The sequence below is a fragment of the Eremothecium cymbalariae genome, chromosome 5 (assembly GCF_000235365.1).
Source record: "Eremothecium cymbalariae DBVPG#7215 chromosome 5, complete sequence".
NCBI classification, from domain to species: Eukaryota; Fungi; Ascomycota; class Saccharomycetes; order Saccharomycetales; family Saccharomycetaceae; genus Eremothecium; species Eremothecium cymbalariae.
The window spans coordinates 16,280-35,949 of record NC_016453.1 but is presented as its reverse complement, the minus strand read 5'-3'; the positions used below and the strand labels follow the sequence as shown (position 1 = coordinate 35,949).

The 19,670-nt window shown below is 40.5% G+C and overlaps 7 protein-coding genes and 2 further genes across 7 annotated transcripts; 3 read left to right on the top strand and 6 right to left on the bottom strand.

Moving 5' to 3' along the window:
* Positions 1-245: 245 nt before the first annotated feature.
* Positions 246-2,908, bottom strand: Ecym_5016 (the record flags this gene model as incomplete).
* Positions 2,909-3,850: 942 nt separating this feature from the next.
* Ecym_5015 (uncharacterized protein) lies at positions 3,851-6,334 on the bottom strand (the record flags this gene model as incomplete). Its single annotated transcript, XM_003646586.1, has 1 exon — positions 3,851-6,334. One exon carries the CDS (start codon positions 6,332-6,334, stop codon positions 3,851-3,853), a length of 2,484 nt encoding a protein of 827 aa, XP_003646634.1.
* A 1,543-nt stretch (positions 6,335-7,877) lies between these two features.
* On the bottom strand, positions 7,878-10,315 carry Ecym_5014 (the record flags this gene model as incomplete).
* A 1,263-nt stretch (positions 10,316-11,578) lies between these two features.
* ACS1 (acetate--CoA ligase 1) lies at positions 11,579-13,744 on the top strand (the record flags this gene model as incomplete). Its single annotated transcript, XM_003646585.1, has 1 exon — positions 11,579-13,744. One exon carries the CDS (start codon positions 11,579-11,581, stop codon positions 13,742-13,744), a length of 2,166 nt encoding a protein of 721 aa, XP_003646633.1.
* Positions 13,745-14,190: 446 nt separating this feature from the next.
* SCP1 (Scp1p) lies at positions 14,191-14,796 on the top strand (the record flags this gene model as incomplete). The annotated part of the gene is made up of 1 exon (XM_003646584.1): positions 14,191-14,796. One exon carries the CDS (start codon positions 14,191-14,193, stop codon positions 14,794-14,796), a length of 606 nt encoding a protein of 201 aa, XP_003646632.1.
* A 66-nt stretch (positions 14,797-14,862) lies between these two features.
* Positions 14,863-15,294, bottom strand: PEX22 (ubiquitin-protein transferase activating protein PEX22; the record flags this gene model as incomplete). Its single annotated transcript, XM_003646583.1, has 1 exon — positions 14,863-15,294. One exon carries the CDS (start codon positions 15,292-15,294, stop codon positions 14,863-14,865), a length of 432 nt encoding a protein of 143 aa, XP_003646631.1.
* Positions 15,295-15,514: 220 nt separating this feature from the next.
* Positions 15,515-16,678, top strand: RAD17 (Rad17p; the record flags this gene model as incomplete). The annotated part of the gene is made up of 1 exon (XM_003646582.1): positions 15,515-16,678. The coding sequence occupies one exon, from the start codon at positions 15,515-15,517 to the stop codon at positions 16,676-16,678; it is 1,164 nt and encodes a 387-aa protein (XP_003646630.1).
* A 144-nt stretch (positions 16,679-16,822) lies between these two features.
* Positions 16,823-17,239, bottom strand: RPS12 (40S ribosomal protein eS12; the record flags this gene model as incomplete). Its single annotated transcript, XM_003646581.1, has 1 exon — positions 16,823-17,239. One exon carries the CDS (start codon positions 17,237-17,239, stop codon positions 16,823-16,825), a length of 417 nt encoding a protein of 138 aa, XP_003646629.1.
* Positions 17,240-17,834: 595 nt separating this feature from the next.
* MRS6 (GTPase-activating protein MRS6) lies at positions 17,835-19,646 on the bottom strand (the record flags this gene model as incomplete). Its single annotated transcript, XM_003646580.1, has 1 exon — positions 17,835-19,646. One exon carries the CDS (start codon positions 19,644-19,646, stop codon positions 17,835-17,837), a length of 1,812 nt encoding a protein of 603 aa, XP_003646628.1.
* Between the last annotated feature and the right edge of the window lie 24 nt (positions 19,647-19,670).

Sequence of the window (19,670 nt, the reverse complement as noted above, 5' to 3'; positions counted from 1 at the left end):
GAGAGAGAACACATCGGTAGAGGTGATTCTACGTGCCAAGAGAAAAAGTTGTGGTGAAGAAAAACCTCAGTGCTTTGGATTAGGCAAAACGTAGGTCTGAAGTGGAAAAAAATAACCCAGGCAATTTACGTTTGATATGTGAATCCGATTGGTTTCCGGAGTGGATGACACAGTTGTTACTGCAGCAGCGTCTAATGAGTGTGACTACCTCGAGGAAGTGCTGTTGGCTGCATGCACCTCTCCCTTTAGGGTGGAGCAAATGCTTGCGGCGGTGGGAAATGCGGATTATTATTGTTGACAGCAGCCGATAGGTAGAACATTTGTTCTTTAAACATAGAGAATGAGGATTTCTCCAGAAGCTGTACGAGTTTAGTATGGATATCTGAGTGAACAATTATTATTGCAGAGATATGCTCGAGGGTAGAAGACGACGAAGGGAAGGAGGGCATGCAGAACGGCGCGGAAAAATCATTTTCCATGGAGCTTGAAGAAGAGGTGGTGGTGGATGAGGCGGCGGCGTGATAATGCATTTTCGCCGTTTCAGTTTTTGTTAACAAGGTACTTAAAGTTACGCTATCCTTCTTCATGGCTTGAAGTCTCCTTAATACGAGCCAGCTTCTAAACATGTTGTAGTAAGAGAAGCCAATTCTGTGCTCTATAAAGGTATAGTATTGGTTCGTTATTTCACAGTAGAGATCTTTGATATGAGACATGATTCTGAATTGTGTTTCGTGAAAAGCGTCAGCTTGATAGTGATTAGACGTAAGATGGGATGATGCCCTGTCATGTAGTAAATATACTACGTGTTCAAACCTCAGGTACAGTGAAAACATACCATAGACATTATTGTTGACGGCAGATTGCACCAAGTAGTTCAGAAACTGATTGTTAGCGTTTGAAAAATGTAAATGTTTGTAACTCTTTTCATATTGAGAGCTGAGATTGAACACTGTGATCATATTGGTAGTCGAATTTAGAATTCTTTGCTGGTATAAGATTGGCAGGTTGGCGGGGAGGGGAGTGATTGTTTGTTCGAGCGAGTACATTACCGCGCATTCGAGTTGAAGAATTGTGGTATAGTACTCAAGCCGATAAGCGATGGCTAAACCGATCATATGCGGGGTCCAATCCAGTAGGATTACCTTGTATCCAAGATTCATAGACTGCTTTCGATGTAGTGCTTGAGTATCGTCATTGAGAGGGAAGTTTGTCTCTAAAAATCTAACCACTTTCTGCGAGATCTCTTCAATTTCGTCTAGCTTCATAAAAGCATTCTTGCATTTACTTAACTTGTTCAATCTATCAATCCATCCGGATAAAATGTGTCTTAACAGTATAACCCTATGTACCTCAATTTCGAAATCGTTAGACTCTACCATATTAGATGCAACTTTGGTTAGATACTCAGGAATTGTATTCGTGTCGGTGTCTAGAATATTTTTGAAAAGTCCAAAATTCATAGTTGGATAAAGAGACAGTGAATGAATATGGTATGTGACGACTGGCATAATGCAAAGAGTTACTTTTCTCCTATAGTTGATAAGCCTCTTGTCCACCAAACCCTCTTTAAACTGATAGTATGCTTCTGGATCTCTATTAAATCCTAGTTTCATTGCTGTGCTGAGAATTAAGCTTAATAGCATATTCGCAGCTTTTAGAAGTGACGTCTGATTGTGAACGTTGAGATCCAACACTGACGCATACCATAGAAGAAGCAAATAACTAATATGCTGTTCCTCTGGGTGGTGAGTAATATCTAGATGAATGATCGAAACCTGAGAAAGAAATAATAACTCACTTGATATTTGACTTTCCTTCTTTACTAGCATTTCAATTTCCTCTGGGCATTCGTTACCTATATGGAACTGCGACACAGTCAAAATAAGTAGCAATATAGCTAGATTGGTTAACTTATGTCTCAAGTGATATTTCCCAAAACAGAGTTTAACCTTTCCCGTTGCAGCTGGGTGCTTTTGGACTATTTCTGCTATGCATTCCTCAAATATAGAAATTTCAATAACCGGTACCAATGGATAAATATGGGTGTAAAATTTTAGTTTATAAAATTCTATCGCTTCATAGGATGGTAAATGCTTCTCACATTGTTCTATAATTTCCTTCAACGTACTCGAATATTCTTCATGTGGATTGATATCTTCCAAGCAAACAGAGTCTATAGAATTAACGACAAGGGCAAAGAAAAACCCTGTCCTTGTCACAACTGATTTCTCCTGATTATTACGCAAGCCAGTAATAAATTCTTTAATATTTGGTAAGTATTCTGAATGCTGACACTCCATGTAGAACTTATTTTCTAATATTTCAAACTTTAGTTCATTTATCTCACCCCTCTGAGCTGGGATTCGCTTGTCTGGAGGAAGGTCGGCGTCAACAGTCTCAAAAATGTTTTCTATCAATGGTGATATATATCTATCACGTATAATATGGTTCAAAATCAGTTGACCTTTAGCATCCTCATGTTCAGAGATATCGAAGAACATATGAGGGGGATTTTCACCATAGCGATCAAGTTCGATCTCATCAACTTCTGAATTATACATCTGGCTTGAAACATTAGGGTAAATGCTCGATGCAGGTATCAATCGGACTAACGGTGATCTTTCAAGATCCTGATACGTCAATAACTCTAATTCTTTAGTCTTTTCTCTCCATATTGCAGTTCCTTCTCTAAACCTTCCAATTTATGAATCTTATGACTGGGATCTTCAGTTAATTGTTTCTCAACATCGTAACTACAGTATAAGCCCAGCTCAGCACATCTGCTACATGTTGGCTTCTGCTTATCACATTTAGTCTTACATTTTCTGCATGGTATACATACATATGACAACTTCCTTTTATGAGCATTTGGTTTCAAGATAGATTCAACCGCCGGTATAGAGCTCATATGAACTAGTATAGATGATTAATATTGTCTTGTAGTTTCTTCCCGTTAAGAAGAATCGATTCTATATGCAAATTTCTTTTACTAATTAATTTTATGGGGTTGGTCTAAATTTACTACACTTTTTCCATGTTTTATAGTCTCACAATAAACATATTTGCTGATAAAAGTGTTTTCAATCCTTCTTAATTTCATGAAGATGACTGAAAGAACACGGATAACCATAGAATATACAACATATTATGGAGAATCACTGGATTATTGTAATAAATATATATAGCCATCCAGATTTATACACCGTGAATACTGTAATTAAAATATAGTTATAGTGGCTGGGCAAAAAATCGAGAATCTCAATAATTAATGGCCATTAAAACCTAATAAACAAAAGTAATCTACATAAACCAGATTCAACCCATAAATTAGACTACTTTGTTCTAACGCTGAAACAACAGCTATATATCGTCTTATCTCTCTATTCCAGCGTCTCTGACAGAGATGAAGCTACTGATCTCAATATCATTGGGAGCTCGTCACTTTTGACACTGGCAATTATTTATCTTCAGTTAGTCCTAAAAGGTCTTAATATTCTGTACCACCATGAATATATCAATATTTGTACTTCCAATGTAAATTCTATGCACTTTAAACTTTATTCTCTATCTAGACCTTTTTCTAAACTCTAAAGTTTTTTGAGTCAGTTATGCATTCATTGCTTACAGGAAAAACGTCTAACGTTTCTTTGAGAAAATATCACATGATGAAAAATGATTTTGGTGAAATCGTTGATCTATTCATGAATTATGCCGCTACAGGCCCAAACAGTAGACTTCAGTTATTCAGAGGCTCATAGTTTATATACAAAAACAGTAGATTTAAAGCAATAAAATTGGATTTAGTTGTTTCCAATTTAATCTGCTGGTATAATATTACTTAACTCAAAATTTACTTCTCATCTGCCAAGCTGATACTTCGATTCTGAATGAAACTATCAAATTTGAGATCGGTGAAAATTTGGTATAAATTTTGCAAGTATTCCACGTCAGCAGTTATGAGGACATTGATATTCTCGGTTAGTTGTAGATTGGAATCCAAACTCCAGTGAGCCAATCTTTCTTGGTTTGGAGCATGTAAAAGTTCTATAACCCTTTCTGCTCTCATCATGTCCAATGCTAAATCGACTGCAATGAGTCGTTTGAAGCTGGAGAACAGGGTCCATCTCAATTGCCTTGACATTAATTCATGCAACGTATTGATTGCCTTCTCTAGTTTTACTTTCATCTTTTTGAATAATTCCAGCCTTGTCTCCAGGTCAGAGGGAGCATTTGTAACAGTAGAACCGCCAGCTGAATCATTCTTATCTTCCAACAGCTTACAGAATACTTCCTCTGCATGGTATAGTCGAAGGATAACCCCAAAAAGTACTTGGAAACATCTAATCATGGAATTTTCCACGATATCGTACATAATGAAGTGACACCCATCCGGTAAAGGCACGCCGCCATCTAAATATTCAGAAACAGCTATGATGGAACTTAGAACATCGTGCAAGTTATCTTTGAAATAGATGTGGTAATATTTTGCACATTTACTGTCCTTATTTTGAATCAGTTGGTTTTCAAAATACAGGTACAGAGATGAAGTGTTTAATACACATGTCAGCAATAAAATCATGCGGGATTGGCATATATTAGCATTGTTAGACTTGGTGGTATTCACTTGAATGTCTCTCAGACCATCTACAGCATAAGAGAAAAATTGCTGGGGTTGATTTACAATCAGATTATAATTTAGTTTTCTTCTTGTTTCCTTCAATGCAGATTCCAGCTCTGACAATCTGATCGCCTTATCGCTAACATTCAGATATGCCAAGCTTAAAATCGATGCGGGGAGGTAACTTCGGTGTTTTTTGTAAAAGGAAAGTTGAATGTTATATTCCAAGGGATCGTTCACATAAGCCCTTTGTATTGTGTCTAAAAACGTCGACTCTTCACTTCCACCTAAGCGGCTATCATTTACAGGGGAAATCCCTGGCGGAATAAACTTCAAATATTGTGGGAGATTTCCACAGACTAGCTGCTCGTAGTTAAAGATCACATAAATTCCTAACCATAATTTCCGTCTCAAGCACAATATTCTTGGATCCTTAAAATCCCTCGGTTTATCATACCCTGGAGATTTTCCTAAGCCAATGCATTTAGCACACCATAAAATTGAGGGTCGGCAAATCCCTGTTATATCAAGTACATCAGTACTGCTGAGTTCCGGTGACACCAAGGAGTATACATGCTGATACAAATGGGCTAACACCGTAAATTCATCAACCCAATCGAACATGTTCAGTACACCCATTGTATACTTCATTAACTCAAACATCTTGTCCGCTTCGAAGGTACTCATTTGTGAAATTAAAAGTGGATCTTTAAGCACTGTTGGGTCTCTAGAGCAAGCCACTTCCATAGAGACGTAAGTTACCCCCAGAAGGCAAGCAAGTAAACATATATGAGTGACTTTCTTTCTGATTGACACAGTCCCAAGATTGAACTGCACATGGAGGGCATCTAATTCATCCTGAATAAGAATATCAGCAATATTTTCTTCAAAAAGCGAAACATCTAAATAAGGCACAAGGGGGTAAACTTCTTTGTAAAAGAATCTTAAATAGGCTCTTATCACCTTCAAGCACGGTAAATGCGATTCATAATGTATTTTACAGTCTTTTAGGAATTTTGGATAATCTTCTTCAGATTCGTAAGAGTCAGCAAAAAAGAAGTCATTCTTAAAGATATTCCGGAAATCATCGATAGTATACTTTGAAGCAGTTGTAGTCTTCCCATGAAGCAGTTTCTCGATAAATCTTGTTACAGTCGGTGATTTCGAAGCTCGCGATACATTCTTAAAACGCAATTTCGTTGCTTCTATTCCTATCCGAGGTGACGTGGAGGACCAAAAGAGAAACAAATATATATCTTTACTCATGTAGGATAATGCTGAAAATGGGCTAACGTTTTGTTTAGACCTACCCTCCATGATCATCATAGGGAAAGCATCATGAAAGTTAATAACGGGATCATCGATGACAGCCCCTACGGCTGGTAGTTGCCCATGATACTTTAAACTATACTGGCTCAAATGACCCTTAGCTTTAGATTTCCAGTATTCAATCTCCCTTTGTAGTTGTTGAATTCTTGAATCTTTACTTCTTGACTTCGGTTTCTTTTGAGTCTCAACATCGTATACACATACGAAATTATTTTTAATGCATCTCGTGCATAACGGTTTTAATTTATCACATTTGGTCTTGGATTTCCTGCAAGTTTGACATACAAAGGATAGCTTGTTCCTTCGACTTTTCTTCTTCTCCATAATGGCATCGGAAATTGGTCTTGTTGAAATTCGTTGAATGTTGGAGCTAAAGTTTTGCTGCATCTTCTGAGCCACTATTCATGATCTCTGTAGTACCCTCTGCTTGGAATGGGGATCTCAGTTTAAGAAAGATGATTTTCCAATTTTGAAGTAGTGATTATCGAACCTCGGCCTAACCGTTTTTAAGATATGCATGAAGATACTCACGCCGAGCCGTATTCATACAGATACTATATATATACATGCAGTTCACACTTTGTAATCGCCGTAAGCGCTAGTTTTGGACTAAGTGAATAGCATATTATCGCAGCAAAGTTTATTTGCGTATAGGAGATAGCTATTGAACATCTAGTTAGATAAAATTTTTAAGGGAGTGTAGCGTGATATGGGAGGCAATTCGAAGGTTAACTGTAGTAAAATAGTTCACTAAGACGAAGTGGATGTAACTATCCCCCTGATAGGAACTTGTGAGCAGTTGTATGGGATGGAGACATATGCCACATGATCTAGCGTAGAAGGACAGTAGTCCTTTTCTGTGCAGACTAGGAATTGACCAAGTTGGCAACAGATAGCTGATACGACTGGAGATATTGGGTTTACTGTTATAGTAGCTGATATATTTACTAACAAAGGCTTGAGTAAACAGAACTCTGGATCAGCTGATGATGAATGGTTGGAAAGCAATGATTTCAAAATAGCGTCCAACGTGGTTAATGAATTTGTGAAGCAATTAAGACAAGACAAGGGTGAAAAGTACTTTTGGGGGCTATTGGCTACTTATTTGGGAGCATATTTGCCCTTCGTCAATTGACTCCAGGAGTTGGGGTGACTAGCGCGGGAGCTATCGTCACCCCACTGCCTTTTCCGACAACAGAAGTAAATGTTATCTGAAAGCCAATAATGGTGTCTATACCAGAAGATTCTCAACGAGGCTTGGACACCACAAGCGTAACTTGTAAGATGAGCTGATCAGATCGGATTTTCGGTATTCATTTACTGTTTTCAGGGATGTAGTCCCGCTGAAGTGCCTTCTTCTGCTGAACGCCTATGGAGGGAGTGCTCTTCTCTCAACAAACCAATTTTCAATAAGGTTTCGTTCTTCAATTTTTTTGCCAACGCCAAGGGCGTATGTAGCATAGCCTAACGCCTACGTACAAGATTAAAAAATCACACAAACGTACGATACTAAAAACAATTATTTCAAGTAAATTCATAAACATTATATTTAACATGAAACCTCCACCACAATGTATCTGTTTCTATCATTAGGAGGAATGGCTCTATCTAGTACTTTAACACATGTATGTTTCTTCCTTTTTGTTATAGAATGTGTTAGCCAGATCCTCGATAAAAATTAGGGGATGCTGCTGAAAAAACCATCCAATGCCCAGATATAATATGTATGGGTAAACTTCATAAAATGTATACCGTACCTTGTGAAGAAGTGACTATGATTATAAAATAAAAGTTTAATTTCACGAGTTTCGTAAACCCCTGATCTCGGAAGGAAACCTCTTCACCACCTAACCCTCATGGCTATAGACCACCAACGATTATGGGGAAGGGGGAATATTGGTTTTAACGCTTCTTTTGTTTGCATTTCTTGTTACATATATTGTTGATCCCTTGTAAATGGGTTTTTTCCATGACCGTATTCATTGTTCTGTTCATAGCCATGATAGGCCGCATCATTATTTAATAAGGTGTCCTCTGGTTTTCTAAGATCATACAGAGGGTAGTTCTGATTCCTCATATTATGCGCTGTCCTACTCTCTGAACCTGTGTTAGGTGCTGTAGGGATTCTATGATAACCAGGACCAGAGCCAAATGAACCAGGTCCCGATACAGTAGAAGTTGGTTCAAGTCGTTCCGGTTCTAAGGAACGACTAACCCGATCAGGAGACTCATCTAATTCATCAAACAGTATTCTCCGTCCACTGGAAGTGTTCTGCAACACAGCGCTATCACGCAGTTGTCTTTCTGCTTCGGTTTCATTAGTTACCATCACAGCTTTACCCAAATTATCAAGTTCCTTTTCAGACTTCCCACTACTTACAATCTTTGGGATGAATGAAACACGATCATCTTTCATAGGTTGATAACGAGCATCTGGATTTCTGTGTACCAAAGCAAGTACACAGGTGAATATTGTAAATATCAACAAAAAGAGGGCAAATGCAGCATTCAGCACAAAGAGAACGATCGCTAGGACACTTGAAACAATTGGTGGCTGCCTAAACAAGTTAGAAAAAAATAGGAAAAAAATTGCATTCAATAAGTTTATCAGATGGATCACCACGTTAAAGATATTTGTCCGTTTGTCCAAATACGGCCTCATGACGCATAATGCACAGAAATAACTGAGCTCGATAATAAAGATGATTAACGCTTGTGCTTTACCATATTCTTGTAAGATTGCGACAAAAAAAGATCTCAAGAATGAGTACGACAACAGCGGAATTAACCACCAATACAGATCTGCCTTGAATTGCACATACAAAAACCCAAACCGATTCAAAAAATTCACATCGCCGTATAGCAGATAGGCAGGCGTCTTGTACAACCTTGTGGACTCTTTGCCTCTCATGATAACTCTGCATGTTCCATACAACAAAATACCACAAATAACAGATAATACCACCACAGCATCAACCACAGTTGCTGCTGAGTCAGTTTGTGTAAACTCCCATATTGAAAGAATAGACACCTGCGGGAATGCAATAATTGCAATTCTAAATAATGTGCCCTTAATAATATTCCCCCAGCTTCTTCTATATTCAACAAATTTTGAAGACTTGTTCAAAAGACGACCCCTGGCCAACAACTCCAACAGTAGCTTGAAAACCATTAAAGAAAAAACCACTGCAACAACGAAGCATAAAAAAACGAGATACCAGTCAAAAAAATGTTCGAGAGTTCAATTCCCGCTTTGAAAGCAACACGTTGTATACCATGAAGCACCATAATCTTGTTGACATAGTTGGTTGAGTTTCGCTCATCTGTAGTATACTTCTCACGATCCTCGTATGTGTTATCGAAATTTATATCCGTCGCCAAGGATACCGATGCCTTATTAACAGGAGAATATCTAATATATTGGTAGTCTTTAACCTTGCCATACAAGTAGCGAACACCCTCCATAACGGCCCTTTTCACCCTTCTCTTTTGTACAGAGATGGACAAAATCTCCCTATTCGAAACAACCACTACAGGCGTACCGCCGGTAGCTTGCACATACCACTGAAATATATCCTGCATGAACTTCACGTTAATTATACCCATCGACCATTGGAAGTTCTGCGACCATGCCGCAGCAATGGGCGGTACACGCGAGACACCCATCATGGAAGTAATGGCCAAATTTTGGAAATAAACAAATAACGATATCGAATTAGACGCGATATGCGCTGCCGTCGTGGAGTGCCCTACCACCGACACAAACCCTGATGTCAAAACACCGACTCCTGAAATGGCTGCTATCGGCCAAGACGCATACTTCGTCTGCACCGTCTTGTCATTCGACAAGACGGCCTGCACACACGCTAAAGGATTTTCAAATGACGTATCATCCTGACCATAAACCAACACCCGCACCTGCGCATCGAGGTCCGGGATCGTATATGCAACATTCGGTATGTCCTTCACAATGTCGCTACCGATTTCGTACGTAGAGTTCACGTTAATCCTCCCCGCACGCAACGGGCACAATAACGCTTCGCCAATATTACAAAAATCAATCGTCTTCTCAAGCACCGTTAGCCCATACGCTATTAACTCCACCTTGGCAACAACCTTCTCCGAAATGGTAGTCGTAGCATCAATGTGAAACTTCACCATTCGAGTATCCGGAAAAAACGAAACGTCAAAGAACGAGGACTGGAACTGTGAATCCGTCATACACGTTAAAAGAGAAGACGTCTTTATATGCTTACCATGTCCCGCAGCACTATTCGACTCCTGCAACAACCCACTCGACGCTCCCACCGCTACCCCCACCAACAAACTCCACACAATCCCCACCGTGATACAGAGAAACTTTTTCATCCGGCCCTGTGCTTATAGCGTTTTTATCTCCCTGTAAATACTTAATTCCAAAAAATTAAATATATAATATCCCTCCTCCGTTTTCTTCTTCTATTCTCTTTATTATATTCTTCTTCTTTCAACAAACGTATCCGGGCCTCCCTATACTTGTCAACCTTTCCCAACACTTCTTGTGTGTGTTATTTCCTCTGTTTTCCAACTTCTACGTCTCTGCCTTTTGCCTGTCTTGTAACATTTGTATGAGATGTGTTTTAAGATGTCTAATCACATTTTATTGTCGAATTCTTTTTTTTCCAGTTGGGCGGCGCGGCGCAGTCGCCTACCAGCTCTCCGCTCCCTACGAAGTCTTCTCTGAACCATTTTTGGGACACCGTGCGGAAAAGCGTCCAAAAATAGCCTGTTCCGCCCGTGCACCATCATACAGAAAAGAAACATTTCACATCACTGTGAACGGAAATTCCATAACCACGGATTCCATAACACGAATAATATTCGTTTAAAGCACATCCACGGTATGCATTTATCGTCACGCGCCCGGGCGCGTGGTGTCCTTTCACGCGCTGATCTGGTGATAAGAGTCATATATAAGCGTTTGCGTTCCCACCAGGGTACTGTGGAGACCAGCGAACGGGCAACGACTCGTGTCAGCTCCGTGTGTCTGTGCTGTGGTGTGCTCGGGGCTTTCCCTCCCCTGGGCATCCCTGACAAGCGACAACGATTTAGTTAGAGGGCGGTAGGGGCGGTGGAAAGGAGAGAAAAGAGGCAAGGGGGACAGGAAATGGGATTTGTTGTGGGATGCTAAGGTCAAGCAAGATAACAGAGCAGTGGTGGTTTCTCTGTAGGAATATATACCGTCGCAGGTTGGCTTCGTGGGGGTGCAGTTTTGTTGGGCAGTAGTTTTTGTAGTGTCTGTATGTATGTATGTATGTATGTGTTGTATGATCGGAAGGAAATATCGTTTTCAGGTGGGAGTGACAAGTGGGCGGGGGGGGTTGGTTGGGTACGAAGATAAGTAGCGGGTAAGAGGAGATTCGTTGGATTGATTGTTTTTGTGCTGTTCTTGAGTCATCATCCTTCAGAGACAAGAAGGGCAGCGACACGCAGGAGGCAACCTACGGAAGTAGATTTTCTTTTTAAAGGTGAAGGAAGTTTTGGGTTCGGTGGATCTTAGATAAAAGTGCCTCTTGGGGGAAGCTTTGGTGGCGCGATCTTTACAGGTTAGGATAGGATACACACAAGAAACAAGAGAAAAGCGAAGGAGAGATGGTAACGACATCAGGAGTGGAAGCGAACGGACGTGACAGGGGGGATGCTGTCGGTGTTGGGGGCTTGCTGCAGGATGGTGGTAGTGGTTCGAAAATGGAGGTTGAGGCGGAGCTGAATGATGGCGGACGCTTGCCAAAGGAGTACGAGCATCTTACGTCTGTGGATATTGTTCAACAGAAGTCTATAGTGAATCGGCTTTCTCCAAGGGTAGCACCTCACTACAAGCCACACATTGCGAGTTTTGAGGAGTATAAGAAGTTGTATGCGGACTCTATGGACGATCCGGAGCGGTTTTTTGGTGACCATGCACGTAATTTTATCGATTGGTTCAGGCCCTTCGATCAAGTTTTCCTTGCCGGCAAGGACGGGTTGCCGTCGTTTGACAATAATGTCTGGTTCATTAACGGGCAGTTGAATGCGTGTTACAACATGGTCGACAGACACGCCATGAGGGATCCGGATAGCGTTGCCATCATCTATGAGGCCGATGAACCTAACCAGGGTTGTCAGTTGACGTACAAGGAGTTGTTGGAGCAAGTTTGTAAAGTTGCGCAAGTCTTGCAGTATTCGATGGGTGTGCGCAAGGGCGATACAGTGGCTGTTTACATGCCCATGATCCCGCAAGCGTTGATCACCATGTTGGCCATCTCACGTATCGGCGCAGTGCATTCTGTCATCTTTGCAGGCTTCTCGTCCAACTCTTTGAGGGACCGTATCAATGATGCCAACTCTCAGGTTGTTATTACGACCGATGAATCCAAGAGAGGCGGAAAGACTGTTGAAACCAAACGTATTGTGGACGATGCTGTCAAAGAGGCGCCTAATGTCAGGCATGTCTTGGTTTATAAGCGTACCAACAGCCCAATGGTTGCTTACACTAGTGGTAGAGATTTGGACTGGGATACAGAAGTTAAAAAATACAAACCATATTGCCCCTGCGAGCCTGTGGATTCTGAACACCCGTTATTCTTGTTGTACACCTCCGGCTCCACAGGTGCCCCCAAGGGCGTCCAACACTCCACTGCGGGATATTTATTACAGGCATACTTGAGTATGCGTTATTCTTTTGATGTTCACAAGGAAGACATATTCTTCACGGCCGGTGACATCGGATGGATCACTGGTCACACATATGTTATCTACGGCCCGTTGTTTACTGGGTGCACCACGGTCGTGTTCGAAGGGACCCCTGCTTATCCGACATTCTCGAGGTATTGGCAGATTGTCGACAAGTATAAGGTAACCCAGTTTTACGTAGCACCAACAGCCTTGCGGTTTTTGAAACGGGCTGGTGACAGCTACGTCGAAGGGTATTCATTAAAGAGTTTGCGTTCATTAGGGTCTGTTGGGGAGCCAATTGCTGCTGAGGTTTGGGAATGGTATTCGTCCAGTATTGGTAAAAATGAAATCCCAATAATAGACACTTATTGGCAAACGGAATCCGGCGCGCATTTGATTACCCCGTTGGCTGGTGGCTCGACACCGATGAAACCAGGAGCTGCAGGCTTCCCTTTCTTTGGAATTGACGCTGTAATTCTCGACCCCAACACCGGTGAAGAATTGATTGGACCTAACGTCGAGGGTATATTAGCTGTAAAGCGACCATGGCCCTCTTTCACAAGGACCATTTGGAACAACCACGATAGATATTTGGAAACCTATCTAAAGCCTTACCCAGGTTATTATTTCACCGGAGATGGTGCAGCTCGTGACAAAGATGGCTTCATATGGATCCTTGGGCGTGTAGACGATGTCGTAAACGTCTCTGGTCATCGTCTATCCACAGCTGAAATTGAAGCGGCAATAATTGAGGAAGGAATGGTCGCTGAATGTGCCGTTGTAGGCTTCTCTGACGATTTAACAGGACAAGCTATCGCTGCCTTTGTGGTATTGGAACAGAAAAGCAGCTGGGCTACTGCGAGTGAAAGGGAATTGCAAGATATCAAGAGACACTTGATATTGATAGTCAGAAAGGATATCGGTCCATTTGCAGCCCCAAAATTAATAGTCCTTGTAGACGACTTGCCAAAAACTAGATCTGGGAAAATCATGCGACGTATCTTGAGGAAGATTTTGGCTGGTGAAGCAGACCAGTTGGGCGATGTCTCCACCTTATCTAACCCAGGTATTGTGAAGCATTTAATTGAGTCTATCAAACTATGATCTTTTGACACTATGAATGCAATTAAAAATAATATAATAAAAAAAAACAGGGCAAAATTCAAATACAATTAAAGGGCATATACATCCATCTTTTTTTTTCTCGCCTTCGATATTTGCCCATTTTACAACATTACGGGTTCGATAACGATGGGAACACCAGCTGCATCCGGCTGCATAAATATGTTTCTTTCTTGTCCCACCTGGTTATATGCAGTTAGATCTGGTGCATCTCATCCCTTTATATAATTTTTCGTATTGCTACTTTGTTCATCGTTGAAAAGTTTTCTAGTTTTTTTTGTTTGTTCAGGTATTTATTTAATATGCGTCAAAGGTCATCGCTAAGTTTGTTCTCTAATCTTTTTCTTTCCATATTCAAAAATATAAGGAGCTACTGTTACTATTAAGGTAAGAATGCGAATGTAGGAACCAAGAAGATGAGTTACGGCATGAAACCTGATGTTACATCGTTAGATGAAGACCTCCGTGAACTAAGAAATAGTAAGTTTGATGAAAATGCAATCAATGAAATCAAGAGATGGGTATTTTCTGTTATAGGAGAGGCAGTTCCCCCGGATTCTATGGTCGAGACATTAAAGAATGGTATCGTTCTTTGCAAGCTAGCAAATATTTTACAAGCAGCAGACTCTAACAAGTCAAAGCTAATAAAATGGAGACAGTCTGCAATGCCTTTCGTCCAGATGGAACAAATCAGCCTGTTTTTAAGCTTTGCCAGGAATTACGGGGTGCCAGAAGATGAATTCTTCCAAACAGTAGACTTATATGAAGAAAAGGACCCCGAAAGTGTGTATCAGACTTTGAAATCTTTGTCTAGATATGCAAATAAGAAACACCCTGATCGGTTTACCGTTGTGGGTCCGCAGTTGACCACTAAACGGCCGCGACCCTCAGTAAAGCCTAAACCCGGCCACTTACAGTCTGCAGGCTGGAGCACCACTGAATACGGATACATGAAAGGTGCAAATCAAGCGACGGAAGCCGTTGTATTCGGAAAGAGAAGAGATATCACGGGGAGGGACGCTACACAGCCTTAGAATCTCATTAATACATGATAAAGTCATCTATATATTTATATATTGTAGCATATACACACGATGTAACTAAATGCTGATTATCTTATTCACATAATTCAGAATATCTACCGGAATAGCTTCAGGTATCTCACACTCCTTTAGTAGTAGGTAGTGTGCACGTAGATGGCGAACACATGACCACACACCTTGCCATGTATCGCACTTGATGATTTTGTAAGCATTCTCGTTCCCCACAGCCAGTAAATCCTGCAAGCTTCCAGATTCAGGGGGTATTAGAATTACACTATCCTCAAGAAGTATGGTCTCTAAATTACTCGATTGTTCAACTGCCGGGCTCCATATGATACACTTCCTTCGATACTCTTTATAGTTTCGCTTCTTCTCAGGTGTATCCGAACTGTTCCAATATGAATAGACTATCACCCCAGCAGCGAGAGCAAACCCAGCCACTGCAACCAACGGTTTTAGGATCCTACTCGTTCTTCGCTCAGCTACCATATACGATACCTCCTTGTATTTTGTTTTATTACTTTTAGTACAGTTGGTTAATGTGTGTAAGGTTTTAAAGGGCGAAAGAGAAGACTTCAAAACAACATTTTTGAAATATTTGGGATAAGCGCCTTAAACATGTTTTTTAATTTGGCATCATTTCAGAGAAGAAACACAGAGCCTACAACAGTCATAAGGGTTCTTTCATTTAACGGGTTAAAGTTTAATAATGATATTAGATAGTGTACTGTTTTCGGCTACCACTATACATTTAGACCATATGATGACTGCGCTTAATTGTCTAACACCTTTTGGTCAACGCGACGATGTGATCATAACAATTGATCGAGACGGGCTCTCCTTTGCTTGTGAAAATAATCATTCTATTAAGATCCAATTATTTCTGTCAAAGGAGTTATTTCAATACTATAACTATCGCGGCGATGCCGATGGCGAAGACGAAGACTCTCATGTTAAATTATCGATGAAAGTTAACCATATATTAGATACAGTGAGTGTAGCCAATAGAGACAAAGATGATGTTATGGAATGCACTTTATCGTATAATGGGGATGGATACCCATTTGTCATTATACTGGAAGATAGCATGATTACTGAAAAAGTTGAATATTCCACCTACTTGTTGAATGATATTGATAGTACGGGCCTGGAGCTGGACAGGACGCGACTCGACTTTGAATGTATTATTAAAGGTGACATCTTGCATAGTGCGTTGAAAGATTTAAAAGAGATAGGCTGTAAAGACTGTTATATATACACTGTGACAAATACTCATACACGCCCTATATTTGCATTGATTTCCAAGAGTCAACTAGGCTTCTCTAAGATTATTTTACCAAGTGAAAGGTCGATATTGGAAAAACTTGAAATCTACGATAGCGACTCAACTACCATAGTTCATGACTCGCCAGTAATTGGAATGTTTGATTTTTCCTCTCTCGACAAGTTAAGATTAAGCACCAAAATTGCTAGCAAAGTATTGATTAGACGAGACGTACACGGACTTTTGACCATAAATATTTTGAGTCAAACCAATGACGTCTTAATGGCCGATAAAAAACCGGCTACTGCAAACAGAAACAATCTACCTATCGAATATCCGGGAATTGTGATTGAAGTCTCACTGTTGGAAAAAGCTGCCGCTGATGATGTCGATGTAAGAGATATTCATCTTCTAATGACAACGTCAACGACACAGAAGATTACATTATCTAAATGTACTGCAGCCGAAGGTTCCCACATATCAAACGTTGAAAAGGATTCTGAAAACCTCCTTGGATTCAAGAAACCTACAAATGTATCCGCTCAAGAGACGAACACCGACGATTCCTACCATCCAGCACCCTCCACCAACATTCCTCTCTTCTTCTAAAAACAAGACTACAGTACATAGCATCCCCAATAGAGAAACATGGAAATTTAAAGATTAAGAAACTCCTATATCAATAATGAACAAGTATATATAACGTATGTTTTTATAAAATTACAGAAATATAGTACTCATTACGTCAGTTATCTATTGTTGGGAGAAATGGTCCAAGATGATTTCTCTTTCAGCTGTGTCACTACCCCAATCCTTGACGACGACAACAGAGGCACCAACAACCTTTCTGGCGTTACCCTCACGGTCGATCTTACCCAAACCAGCCCATTCACCCAACTGCTTGGCATCAGCAACCTTAATCAAAGGAACTTGGTTCTCCGGGTCGTTAGCTAAACCTTCGACTAACTTGATAATGTTGTCTTCGGTAACAGATTCAACCAAAACAACCAATTGAGCCTCACCTCTGGTCAAGGCCTTGGCAGATTCTCTCAAACCTCTAGCCAAACCGTCGTGGACCAAAGCAGTTCTTAAGACAACTTTCAAAGCATCTTCGATAGTAACTTCTTGCTGTTCAACTGGAACTTGTTGGACTTCTTCAACTTCAGACATTCTTAAACTAGTGACTTCTTCGACAGTATTACCGCTCCGTGGGGATCATAAATGAAGCTAACAAAACGTTATCTCATCAAAGAGAAGAAGAGCTTTCGTATTCATTTTTCAGTTCCATCAGTTACAGCGTTCGTTCACGGTGAGTGTTACTGGATTGTGCCTGTTTTTTGAGCTATCTGTAACACGAAAACAACTGTTTATGGGGGTGATTGGGCTTTGTACATGAGTCAATATTCATGATGTACGGATTAACAGTCACACATATGGAGTAAAAATACAATCTGTAAACAGGTATACACACGTATGGAATTTACATATCCACTTTAACCAAACTCTATATATACCATCTCTTAGAAATGAACGATGTATAGGAAAGGTTTGGCTTGAACACGAATAGTTTACAAGGGAAACCATTATCTATGTACAATAATAACTAACAACTTTTGTTTTTGTCTATTTTCTTTCAAAAATGGACCTGATTCTCTCAAAGAGGGACCGAAGCTTTAATTAACAGACAACACATTGTTATAACGCACAAATTAAAAAAAACTCTCAACTTGTCTCTATTGGAAAAACCATAACAACCGCACTGCAATCATATTTCCATCTTTCCGGCAAATTCCATAGTGTCCGCCTCTAACATATTTGCGTCATCTTCATCATCCGTGATGGCAGATTCGTCGTAGGTCTTTTCATCCCAGGCTTGATCCTCTTCATCTTCAAAGTCTACATCAAAGAAATCATCATCACTACCCACTATTTTCTCGTAAAGAACCTTGGCAGCAGTAATGGCTTCGTCGTAAGAGATCTCGCCTGAAGGCATTGCGGTATATAGGACACCATTATCACTAGCGCCCACTGTATATTTTGATTTTGACTCTAAATCGAAGAGAGACGGATTCACGACCTCAAATGGAGGGGTAGATGTAAACTGCCTGTAGTAAAGCTTCAGCAAAAAGTGTAAACCCTCCCGGGGGATGTATTCCTTGAAAGATTGGCCTAGCTTTACGGAGTTTACCACAGGTGTACCATCTGAAGAAACCCCGAAAAGATCGTCCTTTTCTGATAGATTCGATGATTCTCGAATAATGCTGGCTTCCATCGCCTCCAGAGTCGCATCTAGGTCCATTTCACCACGCAGGCCCGTTTCGGTTGTAGATAAGTACCAGATACAGGTGCTCTTAGGACAGATTTCACTCCCAGAGGCCAAAATTAATGCCTGAACGGCTTCTTTGTTGTTCGTCTTCAAAGATCCAGGAGGGAAAACAACAATAGCTGCGTTTTCATTCTCCCCAAACCACTCTGAACATTCCTTTTCAACTATGCAAGTCAAATGTTGAACTTCGTATTTTTGTTCGGGTAAGTTTTTACTATTTTCAGGACTTTGTGTCGGTGAAACAACAATTCGCTCAGTCACCTGTGCCCGAGAGCCATCTTGAAAAGTAGCCACTCTGGTATTTGGATCGTAAGATACCAATTTGTGCTGCAACTTGTATGTCGCACCAGCAACTGCAGCAGACCTACAAAATCCTTGAGAAAGCTCACCAGGGCCACCATACTTGGAATAGAGCACAGGAAATGGCCCATAAACATCAAAACTAGTCAAGTACCGACGAATCCTTTGTAGTCCATTTGGGGTGGTGGTATTATGATTGTAGCATAATCCAATCGAAAACACCAATTCTGAAATATGGGGCTTTTCTAGCTTAAACTTCTCCTCCAAAAACTGCGTAATCGGTCTATTTACGTAGTCCTGCCACACAGCAGGCTCCTTATCCCAATCTAATACGAATTTTAAAAACCGCATCAAATTTCGTTTGGTCATTAAAGGCAAAGACTGATCGGTAAATATCTTTTGCTTTGAATTATTCAACCTTTCGAAGTTGTCATTTTCATAAGTATGGAAGTTTGAAAGTGACTGAAATTCCAAGTACTGGTGTACTCTAGAATTGATTAAAATTGAGAGCAAATCAGACTTGGCAAATAAAATCTTTGTAGCTAAGTCAATCCCAAATTCTCTCGAATTATACTTCCCCTTGGAACTTATCAAACTCGACACGTATAGCTTTGCATTTTCGTAACATTGTTTATACTCCTGGTTATTAACCGCTGTGACCCAGTTCTTTAGCTGATCTATAGTCAAAGTAGCACTTGTGTCCCCATAATAAGTATTGGCATCAATATGTAATACAGTGGAACCCTGCCACGATAATGCCGCGGCTAATATAGACTCTACGAGCCCAGTACCAGCAATCACAACATCCACCTTTTCTGGCGTGGTTTCCGGCAACGGATCTTCAATCCCAGCTAAAGGAGGGACAACCAAGGGGGTTCGATATAAATCGGTATTGCATTTCATCAATGATGGGCGGCGTTCCGCCATGGAAACACGACGTTCGGTATTCATCTCACTTTTTTGTCGGCACTTAGT